The following is a 12,317-nucleotide window of genomic DNA, read 5'->3' on the forward strand; positions in this document are numbered from 1 at the left end:
AGGGAAGGAGGGGGGAAGGGAAAAGGGAAAAGGAAGGGGGGAAGGGTAAAGGGTAAAGGAAGGGGGGAAGGGAAAAGGAAGAGGGGGGCACAAGAAATAGGGGATTGACAAGGGAAGGGGGATGGAAAAGGGAAGGGGGAGGGAAAAGGGAAGGGAAAGGGAAGAGGGAGGGGAGGGACAGGGAAGGGGGAGGACAAAGGAAGGGGGAGGACAAAGGAAGGGGGAGGGAAAAGGAAAGGGGAGGGAATAGGAAGGAGGAGGGAATAGGAAGGGGGGAGGGAAAAGGGAGGGGGCTCGTCGTCGTCCGTTGACATGTCGCCGTCGTCCTCGTCGTCGTCCGTTGACGTGCGGCCGTCTCGTCGTCGCTGACGTGTCGTCGGTCGACGTGTCGTGTCGTCGTCCTCGTCCGTCGTCGTCGTCGTCGTCGTCGTCGTCGTCCGTTGATGTGTCGTCGTCGTCGTCCGTCGTCCTCGTCCGTTGACGTGTCGTCCTCGTCGTCGCTGACGTGTCGTGCGTGGTCGTCGTGTGTTGACGTGACGCGTCGTTGTTGTCCGTCGTCATCGTCCGTCGTCGTCGTGCGTTGACGTGTCGTCGTCCTCGTCGTGCGTTGACGTGTCGTCGTCCGTCGTCGTCGTTGTGTCGTTGTGTCGTCGTCCATCGTCGTCGTCGTCGTCGTTGTCCGCTGGTGTGGGCGTGATTCGAGGTGACCGCGCTGGTCGCGGCGACGGTGGTGGTGGTTGTGGTTATGGTTGTGGTTGTGGTTGACAGCAAAACAGAGATTGTTTGTAGAATTTTAACGGCCGTATGGTGTAGTGGAAATATTGTTGCTGGGACTTTCGCGTGTTTCGCACTTTCACGGTCATCCCCGTGCAACGCGTATCAACAGACCATAGTTGATGGTGCCTGCTGATGAGCCCATAGAAAAAAAAAAGTTGGTCAGTAACTTTTGATTTGAACCCAGCCCCATACACTCAGCACTGGTTTGGCATTGAAACTACAGTCCAAGCTGGGCCTGGACATGAGACCAGGATGGAAATCAAGAATTCACCCATTCCTGGCCAGGCTTATGTTTATGACTCTTTCAACTCTTTTTGGCTAAACAGCAGCCTTGAGGTTTGTGCTGCCATCATTTATGCTCTGATATAGGGTTACATCACATGTAGTAGCTACTGACCACAATACCACCACTTACCCAGTCAGCTACATGCTGGGGAAGCCCTTCCGCCCTTTCCACTTAGTGATGAGAGTGTGTTTCGTGCTTTAACACATTAGCTCTTGCTCTCTGCTTCATTTCTGTGCTCTAGTCTCATTCTGGGTGTCTCTACTGCCACCTCATCAACATCATTGTGTCCTGTATTGTCCCCCGTCCTACGCCATATGTCTTACTGTCTCACCATCTTCATCTCCACATCTATACCGTCTACGTCGTGCCTTGTGACATCACCACCTTCCGCCCTACGTCACCATGCCGGAAAAGAAGACTGCTTCGAAGAAGAACCCTGTCAGTCAGGTACCACCCGCAGTAACGCCGCCAGCGCCCGCATCCGCATCCGCATCAAAACCAGCAGCAGCATCATCGCCACCACCACCAGTATTGGAAGAGAGCCTGGCGAAGCTCATCGCTCTTGCCACGTCATCGCCAGACTCGCCATTAGGCCTCATTTGGGCGCACGCCTTTCGGGAAGGGTCGAGGGATGGATTTCGAAGGGGAACAGAGCTTTTCAAGGACAAGGATGTGAAGCAAGCATTTCGTGATGGTGCAGATGAAGGACAGATAATGGGGATACTGAATGAGAGGAAGGAATGGGAGGCAGCAGGCCACGGCTTCTGGTGTTTTGACACAAAAACAGATTGCTTCTCTTGCGATGTAGGACTTCCCGAGGGACACACCTGCACTGCCAACAAGCTCGATGCTATGGTTCAGGTTGATTCCGTTGAGGCTCGCCCACCTTCTCTTGATGCTGCTATTCAGGTTTCCCCCTCACATCACACTTCCTCATCCCAGACCACTCCACCTCTTCTTGTCAATGCCGAAGCTCAAGCCCAGCTTATGGATCTGCCCCCTGCTGCCACCACTGCTCCTACCTTGGATCCCCCAGCCTTCGATTGGTCTGATGACGCCGCCTCCATACCTATTGTCCCCATATTCCCTAAAAACCAACCTCGCCGTGACCTTTCTGCCCTCCGCACCACCAACCCCAACCCCTTCAGCTCGTTAGCCCATCGGAACCGCCGTTCCCAATTGCCTTTGGAAAAATGTGAGGTTTTCCGGTCCCAACCACCATTTTGGCCACGTCGAGCCCCACCATTCTTCCCTGTCTCACAAACTACTCCTCATCAACGCCTCTTTTCAGTCTCAAACCCCACCACACCACCATTGTCACCAACCCCATTGAAGATTCCTATGGCCCTCAATTGGGAATCCGATCCACGCCTCTTAGATTTGAGTCAAGCTTTGAAGGCACTTGGTTGGGTTCGTTGCTGATCTTTCTTTAAGTTTATGTTCCTACTGTGTCCATCACATCTTTTTCTTTTATTGCTTTGTTTGATTCTGGATTTCTACTCTATATTTTTCTAGTCCTCTTAGATTTTTTCTTCTTTTTTAGCAGCTGGCGACGGGGATGTCGCCTTATGGGAAGGGGGCAGATGGAATAGGGATTCCCTGCTCCAGAGCGCGGTCACGTGCACGTACATACACACATCACATGTAGTAGCTACTGACCGCAATACCACCACTTACCCAGTCAGCTACACGCTGGGGAAGCCCTTCCGCCCTTTCCAACGGGCAGGGCAGAGAAATCCAAGCATGCCAGATTTTAGAGTTGTAATACTACTAGGTCAAAAGTGAAGACGAGAAAACCTTCAATATCAAAAAAATTCATTGTTGATATGGCTCTATGCTTTGTGCTTTTGAATAACCTACTGCAGCCTAAGGAGGAACTTGAGGACCGGAAAGGCCACCATTCAGATACCGTCAAGGCCAAATTCCATCAGGATGTGAAGGCCCACTGTGCTTTAAAAGGGGAGCCAGAAGACCAGAAATACATTATCAAGGTGCTTGCTTACCCTCTCAGCATCTTATTGTTAGAGAAGTTGACAAACCAACTTGGATGTAGGGTGAATCTGATGATAAGTCAGCTTTGTCCACTGGTGGACCAGTGGTACATATAGAACTGCCACATGCATAGTTGATTCATGGTAAAAGCAGGAAACCAATTTGATATCAGGTCCATGGGGGTCAGCTCCTGCACTCGATGACAATGATATTGACATCAATGACTTCCTGGTATGTTATCATTTAGCTCTGAGGTTATGTCTAGACAATAACAACTCTTTCAGATTGGTTCTGTTGAGGACCCATATGAGGCTGATGATGATATCGACATCAACGACTTCCCAGTAAGTTATCCTGAAGCTCTGACATTATAGAGTCTAGACCATCAGAACTCTGTTCAGATAGGTCCTGTCAAAGAGCCATATGGGGCTGATGAAGATATCGACGTCAACGACTTCCTGGTAAGCAACTCATCTTCAAGTTTTGACAGATGGTTACAATTATTCTCAGATTGGTTGTGTTGAGCCACTTGCATGTGGTGCTGATGACAGCCCCATGGAAGATATTGACCATGCCTTTGAAGGTCAACATCTTGAACCACATTTTGCTGTTGCTGTCAAGGAAGAATTGTGGGATGATATTTCCCTTCTCAACTCAATCCTCGACCTGCAATGTGACCGTGTTTGGAATTTGACAGTGTCTTGTTGCCATCTCCAGCTGAAGTTTGTCAACAATGGGCCTTGGAGGCAGACACAACCCAAGCAAACTCTATATATGAAGTTGAGGAGATGAAGAAGACATCTCCTCGCTGCTGGAATTCATTTTTTAGATCTCAAGCTTGAGGATGAACTCAAGGACATCATGGTTTCATGTAAGTTCATGGCGATGAGGTTTGGTGGCAGCACACAAGAGACCACTCCAAATATGTCAAAGGTGAACTTTGACAAACATGGTTTTGACAACTTCATGTACTGCAATATGGATGCTCACTCAATGGCACCAGAGATTCCAGAGGCTGGTGGCCTTTTTTTCAACCCTGATCATGTACCAGGTTTTACAGGAATTGAGTACCACTTTGTGTGACATTGGCATTCAGCACACCTGTAAGATGATGATCACAGCAATTTCCAAAGTATCAGTACAACTCCAGAAGACTGGATTTCAATAACAGGCAGGTTGCATCAGAGGCTGAGCTCTCTGTTGCTGGTATATCTCCTGGCTTGGTTGATGAGGTGCTCTGGACTGAGACCGACCTCCTCACTGATAATGATTCCATAGTACTCTATCAACTTGCAGACATTGAACCTGTACACCTAAGGTCAGAGTTTGAAATCTTCCCATGCCACTATGTTTCCTGTCAAGTACCTATTACAATGTACTTCACTGCCTCTGTCTGTAGTATCAAATAAAATGGTTTGTCAATGCAGTGCTGGCTGCAATGGCTGGGGAGACCCCAGACCCCTCCCCTTAGCCTCTGGTGCTTTGCTGCTGCCCTGGCTGTTATGCTGTGCTAGCCTTTCTGCTGTGCTGGCCTTTACACTGTGCTGGCCTTGGGCCACCACATCACATGACCACCACCACAAACAATCCTGGTGGCCCAAGAACAATGACAACCATGCAAGAAACAAATACGACCGCCTCACAACCTGACAAGCACATGCCCATGTCAACCCTCAACAACAACAAGTCGTGGCGTAACCCCCACCACCACAAACAACCTCCCAACAGATGAGTGCCACTGCCCAGCAACAAAAACAACCACAAGAACAGTCATAATGACTGCCAAATGACCACCAGCACCCACAAGACTGACGAAGCGCCCACCAGCTCCCCTTTCAAAGCACAGTGGAACTTCACATCCTCATGAAATTTGGTCTTGATATCTGAAAAGTGGTTCCAATCACCCAATGGGCCAGCTTGCTGTGAAAGGAATATGTGATGTTGATGTGTCAACCAGTCGGATGAGTTACAATGGAGTCTAGATTGTGCCAAACTGACATAAATCATGGTAAAGCATCTCCCATTAACAATTATTGTCTTAAGTCCATAAAATATGATCAACAGATGGCCATTTCTAGATTGTGTTCCCCTGCTCCAGTATTGCAATTCAGTTACCTGTGAATCCCTTCTAGTCATTTTCCCATCCATCTTTGTCCTCCAACTTCAAGTCAGCTTCCTCCTCCTCATCCTTGCCTTTACTACCCTCCCCCTCATCACTCTCATGTTTACCATGCTTTCTTTTTTTAACTCCATGAACTACCTTTTTCTTGTTGGTTTTGCAACCAGCCTCTGAGGAATCCCAGGTTTTGAGTTCTTTGTTGATTCAGCGTTGAAGGGACTTGTCAAACCCAACACATTTCATCATCCAGAGGTGAAGAACCTATAAAGAATCAATACCAGGAGAATAGAAATGAGATAAAAACTCACTTCTACACCACAATCAAATCTGCCTGTATATTACCAGCAGTCACTTTCCCCTTGTACTCTCCTGAATCCCAGACCTTCTCCAGCTGCTCTTCTGTTGGAGTGTGAATGTTATGCTTTTTTTGAGTGAGAATACATAAGTGAACACTGGACCCCCAGCCTTCTTGAAGATCATGTGAGCCCAAGTAGATTTGACCTAGAAATCAAAGTAGCTAATAATATAGTGTTACCAAACCTGTTCATTTGTTTGTTCATTACGATATCAGCTCAAATTCCTTCACAAAGGAGCAATGCGAGCTTTATTGACTTGACATGAAGGGGCTTTGCCACAATGAAATACTGTAAGTTCTATATTGGTTTTCTGTCTTCTAGCTAATGTGCTCAATGTATGACACAGGTTTGTAGATTCAATGTTAAAAAAAAGAGTGGACACTACAGTTCTGCTTCTTGAGCAATGGCAAGGACATACTTGGCATATACAGATTCAAGGTATTGGAAGTTTGAGGCACTATTGTTGAAGGAGTGAAAAGGATGGACAATTTGCCATATTGCTATATAATTTGGTTTGGTTGCAAACTCCTTGAGGAATGCTTGAATGACCAATATCATTCTGCAATGATATCAATGATGAACAAGTGCCTCCTTTTTGTGAAAACTTCCCATAGAACAACACAGCAAGCTGGCCCATTGGGTGATTGGAACCACTTTTCAGATATCAAGACCAAATTTCATGAGGATGTGAAGTTCCACTGTGCTTTGAAAGGGGAGCTGGAAGACCAGAAAGACAGTATAAAGGTGCTTACTTTACCCTCTCAGTGTACTGTATATCTTCATCATTTTGTCCAGCTTCTAGAAAAATGGGGGCTTTCATGCAAGCACTGGACTTGTGCTCCTTCCAATCTGCTTTCTGGCATGCTATACTGATTGGTTTATGCTTATCATAATGATCCTTTTATGTAACCTTTGTTGATACTTCAAGTCTAGTATTTGTAACTGCATTGTGATTCTGCATGTTAATTTTGCACATCTGACAAATAAGGTGTTTGGCCCTAGTATATCATCACTCAATCATGGAATCAATATATCATTACCAACCCTGTTCATTTGTTTGTTCCATTTCCCTTGCAATAGTGACTGAGATTTGGATGCTTTGTACTCTCCTACATATGTTCACAAGGCCTTGGGGGTTCTCTGTATCCTGGTAAAAATGCCATTGAGTGAGCATCCCCATTGCAGTACATGAGGCCCTCAAAACCATGTTTGTTGAAGTTTGCCTTTGATATATCCAGAGTGGTCTTTTGTATGCTGCCACCAAACCTCATTGCCATGAACTTATATGAAACCATAACATCCTTGAGTTCATCCTCAGATTTAGAAAATAAATTCCTGCAGAAAGGAGACATCTGGTGGTAACCCCTGGATCCATCACAAGATCTTCTTGCTTCTTCATTTTGGGCTAGCACCAAATGTCAGCTTGACAGCAGCAAATATGCAAGGAAAAAAACCTGACAAACATTGCACCAATTTGACTCAACCTTTTTATTACAGAGTCAGCTCGGGTTGGATCTGCCTCCAAAGCCCACCATTGACAAACTTCAGCTAGAGATGGCAACAAGACTCTGTCAAATTCCAAATACAGTCATGTCACAGGCTAAGAATTCAAAAGGGAACTGTCATTCTCATGAAAATCATGCAATCACAACATATGACAAGACCAACATGTACTTTACCCTCCCCAGCTTAATCCAGATGGCATGCATGGAAGGGGGTGGATTCCAGGAATTCCAGATGGATTCCATGGATTGGCTGATGGATTCCATACTTGTTCCAGAAACATTAATTTCATGGATTCCATTGATTAACCCTGACCCTTTCCTGCTTCATCAATCAACTATAAATGTAACACTGTTGCCTTGTACAGCAGGGTGTGCTATTAGGCAGAGCAGGAACAGGGATTTGTTGGAGCAAGTAACAGTGACATTTTCCATGCCACCCTTTTATTGACTTGCTCAGCAACACAAATGAGTCAGTTTTATTAGCAGAAAGTTCAATAGCTGTTTCTCACATTTGAAGGTGATGCAGAGTGAGACAGAGCCAAGGAGGTAACCATATAAGGAGATTATTTGTCAGCTTATCTCCTTATATAGTAGAATGGGTCTGGTGGAGGAAAAGAATCTTACTATGGCTTACCCTATAAGGAAATTTTCCTCTTTGAGTTTATAAAATTCCATCATGGCTGCAGGTGGCACCCTCAAATCCTTCTGTTTGTCTCAGGGTGTCTTCCATGAACTTACACTGGCATCTTGCATTAATAGCTCCATATTACAAGTTGCAAGCAACTTTTGTTAAATTTTTGTGGACAGCCATTTCAAAAGCCTGTTTCAACCTTTAGCTTTTACTTTTATGACATTGAGAGCTTTGAGCTAACCTAGACTTTATATAATGGGAGTGCTGATTCAACCCAGACTTTGGGTAATAAAAATGCTCATTCCACCCAGATTTTGATGCATTCAAGTGCTGATTCAACCCAGACTTTGTATAATGAAAGTACTGATTCAACCTGAATTTTGTCCATGTCCAAGTGTCCCTGTTTACACAGACACATTCTTGACCACATACCATGACCACTGCCTACAGAGGAAAACAGGCACCCACATATGAAGATGACCTCCCATGAACAAAAAGACAAGATGGGCCCAAACCAATGTGAGTCCCCAACTCTGTCTCCCCCCTCATGGCCTCTGCTAAGACATGATATATAATTCAGCAAAATTTCTGCTTAACTCTGTCCCAGTCCTGAGGGGTGAAATCCATCTGGAGGCCACTTGGATTCCAGGTGGAGTTTATGTGGACTCCAGATGGATTTTAAAAGAAATTGTGGCATAACTTCTTTTTCAGATAGAGTCCATGTGGAGTTCAGATGGAATCTGTGGGGGAGGGTAAAGTACACCAGTATTCTATGTTCAACACTTTGTTTTATACTAGATTGTGAACAAGGACATCAAACAGTGATAATAGTGGGTACCAGGAGATAAAACAATATGTCCAGATGGTAAAACAATAGTTCTGTATGGTCAGAAAATGTTACAGGAAAGTCAAACAATGTTCCCAGGAGGTCAAAAACAAATTTGGGCACTAACAGAAGTTGAAATCTTTGCCTTTGATTTTGACATGCATTGAGTGCACATATTTGCTGAGAGGCAAAAACAATATTCACAAAGGTATTTTGGCACTAACAGCTGCCAAAGTTCTTGACTTTATTATATATGCAGTTCCCATGGTTCCTGGGAGCCAACACAATATTCCTGGAGATATTTTGGCACCAACACATGCTGAAATCCCTCATTTTGACATGCATTGAATGCACATATGCTATGAGAGGAAAAGAAATATTCACAGAGATATTTCTGCAGTAACAGCTGCCAAGTCTTTAATGGCTCTCAGCTGAACAAACCCATATATTGAATTTGACCCAATCTGTGCCATTAAAATACTTACTGCTGGGCCACATCATGCCATCTTAGCATCAACAAATCCATTGGGCCCAATAATGTATACATATCATTGGCCCCATTGGGGTAGCTCTATGGTACATAGGACAATTGACCATGTGGAGTAGCCTTAATCCATAGTGTACTCTATGAGTATTTGTGGAGGGGTGGGAGTGATAGAGGAAGTGGTGGGGGTGATGGAGGCAGAGGGAGCAGAGGGAGTACAGTGCAGTGATATAGGGGAGTGGGGGAGGGAGGGGGAGGGAGTGCAAGTATTAGTTACTTACCCCACTAACACTGAGCCCCCCATTCATACAAACAGACCATAGTTGATGGTGCCTGCTGATGAGCCCATAGAAAAAAAAAAGTTGGTCAGTAACTTTTGATTTGAACCCAGCCCCATACACTCAGCACTGGTTTGGCATTGAAACTACAGTCCAAGCTGGGCCTGGACATGAGACCAGGATGGAAATCAAGAATTCACCCATTCCTGGCCAGGCTTATGTTTATGACTCTTTCAACTCTTTTTGGCTAAACAGCAGCCTTGAGGTTTGTGCTGCCATCATTTATGCTCTGATGTAGGGTTGCATTGAGGGTTGTAATTTAACTTTAAAATATCCATGTTTTCCCCTTTAACAACCCCCTCACATTTCAAGGACCCATCTTCCCCCACCTTCTCATCTATGACATGAATAACTTCACCCCCATGACAATCTGGAGTCTGTTGGGTATCCCTCCACCCAACCCCTACCCCTCCAAACCCCATTTCACCTATTCTGAAAGGGCATGTGGCATAACACTGGTCTCTTAAGGGATCTAGCTCAATACTTCAGAGGCCAGTTGCAATCTTCAGATAACTCAATGGTTCCTCATCCTGCTTCACCACCATGGTTGGAGCTGGTGCCCCAAGCATCTGTTGAAAGGGTCACCCTTGGCTGTAGCCCTATGCCTTATTCCTTGGGATAATGCAGTTTTCCCTATTACTCAGGGAGTGCCTGCACCCAGGTGGGTCTATGCAAGTCATTCTGGTTTCTCATTTTACTGTATTTAGTTGAAATTAGCAGTACTTTACCCTCCCTGGGTTATTCCATATGGAATGGATGGAATGGGGGGTGGACTGCACAAATTCCAGATGGATTCCATGGAGTGGGGGAAATTGATGGATTCATCTTGTATGTCATGGCCTTAGAAGCAAACAATATCACACAATCACCCATTTTGGAGCTCTGATGGTTTTTCAAATCTCCCACTTGTTCCTTCACTATAAAAGTTAAATAAAATATATCAGATATATGTTGACATATTAATGCTTGTTCTTGAACACTTTCTGCCTCCATCGGGGGGGAGAAATTGATGGATTGGAGGACCAGACCTTGGATGTCATAGTTTAGAAATAAACAACTGTAAATAATAAGATATATTCAATAGGGACCAAAAAAACACTAATCCTCATCGCATTCTGCCAGGGTTTCAAGCACAGGGTCAATGCCACACCCAGGGCCTTCATTGGCTTCATCCACGCTCACTATTTTTCACGTGTGGTGGGGGTGGGTTCATGTGGATGTGTCATCATGTCGTGTCATCATCCTGGCATGTCGTTGTCCTGGCATGTCGTGTTGTCATGCTGGTGTGTCATGTCGTCATCCTGGTGTGTCGTTGACATGTCATTGTGTCAGTACTTTACCCTCCCCGGGTTATTCCATATGGAATGGATGGAATGGGGGGTGGACTGCACAAATTCCAGATGGATTCCATGGAGTGGGGGATGGATTCCATGACTTTGGGGGATGGATTCCATGGAATGGGGGATGGATTCCATGACTTTGGGGGATGGATTCCATGGAATGGCTGATGGATTCCATACTTCCCCCACATGGATTCCATACTTTTCCACATGGATTCCATACTTTTTTCAGATGGAATCCATACTCTATTCTATATGTTCTGTACCATTTTAAGGGTGGAATCCATATGGATTCCACATGGAATCCACATGGAATGACTTTATGAAATAATTCTAAGTTGAGCAGGAAAAATTGAAATGTATTAAATAAATAGACTACACAATTTATTTTTACTATTCTCAAAATTTAAGGGAGGGGGGAAGACAGGGGGAAGTGATGGAGGGGGGAGGATGTAGTAGAGAGTGAGGGGGGAGGGAGGGGGAAGGAGTGATGGAGGAGAGAGGGAGTGGTGAAGGGAGGGAGTGGTGAAGGGAGGGAGTGGTGAAGGGAGGGAGTGGTGAAGGGAGGGAGTGGTGAAGGGTGAGGTGGGGATGGATGGAGGGGGGAGCAATGGGAGGGGGAGCAATGGAGGGAGGGGGAGAAATGGGAGGGGGAGCAACAAGGGAGGGAGGGGGGATGATGGAAGGGTGGTGGTGAGGAATGATGGAGGGGGGGGGAGCTCACCTGGGCTCGTTGTTGCCCATTTCCGTTGACGCGAGCGGAATCCTCCGTGCATGGGCGCGCGTCGTCGTCGGTCGTGGGTGGTGGGCTGTATTGGCGTCCGTGGGGGTGGGTTGCCGTTTCGTTCGTCTTTGCGTTGGCGTTTGCGTTGCGCTCGTGGGTCTTTGTTGTCATGCATGGGCGTTCGTTGTCATGTCGTGGGTGCTCATGGGCAGTCGTTGTCGTGGGCGGGCGTTCGTGTGTGGTGGGGTCGTGTCGTCGTCTTCGTCTGCTGGGCATTTGTTTTCGTTCGCGTGCGGTTGTCTCGTGGGCGTTCATGGGTGGGCGGGCTTGTTGGTTGTCATGTCGTGGGCATTCGGTGTCGTGTCTGGGCGCTCGTTTCTTTTTTTGGGCGCTCGTGGGCAGTGGGGGTCATGTGGGGCGGTGTGCGTCGTTTGTGGGTGGGCGGGCTCGTCGGTTGTCGTGTCCGTTGGTCGTTTGGTTGCCACGTCGCTGACCGCGACGTCGCACCTGGTTTGTTCTTGTCAAAAGGTGGACTGGGAGGGGTTACCCAGTCCACTTACCTGGGCTGCAGTCGAGGCGGAACATCCATTGACATTCCGCGTTGTCGTCGTCGCCTCCCATCCGTGTGACATGGCGTTGCCACGTGGTGTGGCTCTTGTAATGGCGGGGTCGTTGTTGACGACGTTGCGTGTTGTCGTGCATTGTCAGCGTGGTCGTCGTCGTCAGCGTGGTCGTCGTCGTCGTCGATGTCGTGGGCGGTCGTGGCTTGAGACGGTGGGGTGGATGGTGATGGTGATGGTGGAAGGAAGAAACGACGTGGCATTGGCAACGCGTCGTGTCACGTTTGAGAGACCACGTGACAAAAGCCGGTATATACATACCTTTACTTTACCATATAATAATGCCTTTGTGGCTCAGTTGGTTTGAGCACTGCATAAT

General features: G+C 46.7%; 3 protein-coding genes across 3 annotated transcripts; 2 read left to right on the forward strand and 1 right to left on the reverse strand.

Moving 5' to 3' along the window:
• Positions 1–1,465: 1,465 nt before the first annotated feature.
• Positions 1,466–4,372, forward strand: LACBIDRAFT_332882 (uncharacterized protein; the record flags this gene model as incomplete). The annotated part of the gene is given in 10 exon segments (XM_001887420.1): positions 1,466–2,473; positions 2,929–3,117; positions 3,209–3,286; positions 3,340–3,399; positions 3,457–3,516; positions 3,566–3,728; positions 3,885–3,926; positions 4,152–4,158; positions 4,227–4,332; positions 4,352–4,372. 10 exon segments carry the CDS (start codon positions 1,466–1,468, stop codon positions 4,370–4,372), a joined length of 1,734 nt encoding a protein of 577 aa, XP_001887455.1.
• A 1,419-nt stretch (positions 4,373–5,791) lies between these two features.
• LACBIDRAFT_310347 (uncharacterized protein) lies at positions 5,792–5,997 on the forward strand (the record flags this gene model as incomplete). Its single annotated transcript, XM_001887421.1, has 2 exons — positions 5,792–5,820; positions 5,877–5,997. The coding sequence occupies 2 exons, from the start codon at positions 5,792–5,794 to the stop codon at positions 5,995–5,997; spliced, it is 150 nt and encodes a 49-aa protein (XP_001887456.1).
• A 4,927-nt stretch (positions 5,998–10,924) lies between these two features.
• LACBIDRAFT_332883 (uncharacterized protein) lies at positions 10,925–12,080 on the reverse strand (the record flags this gene model as incomplete). Its single annotated transcript, XM_001887462.1, has 3 exons — positions 10,925–10,972; positions 11,379–11,704; positions 11,939–12,080. The coding sequence occupies 3 exons, from the start codon at positions 12,078–12,080 to the stop codon at positions 10,925–10,927; spliced, it is 516 nt and encodes a 171-aa protein (XP_001887497.1).
• Between the last annotated feature and the right edge of the window lie 237 nt (positions 12,081–12,317).

The sequence above is a fragment of the Laccaria bicolor genome, genomic scaffold (assembly GCF_000143565.1).
Source record: "Laccaria bicolor S238N-H82 LACBIscaffold_45 genomic scaffold, whole genome shotgun sequence".
Lineage (NCBI taxonomy): Eukaryota > Fungi > Basidiomycota > Agaricomycetes > Agaricales > Hydnangiaceae > Laccaria > Laccaria bicolor.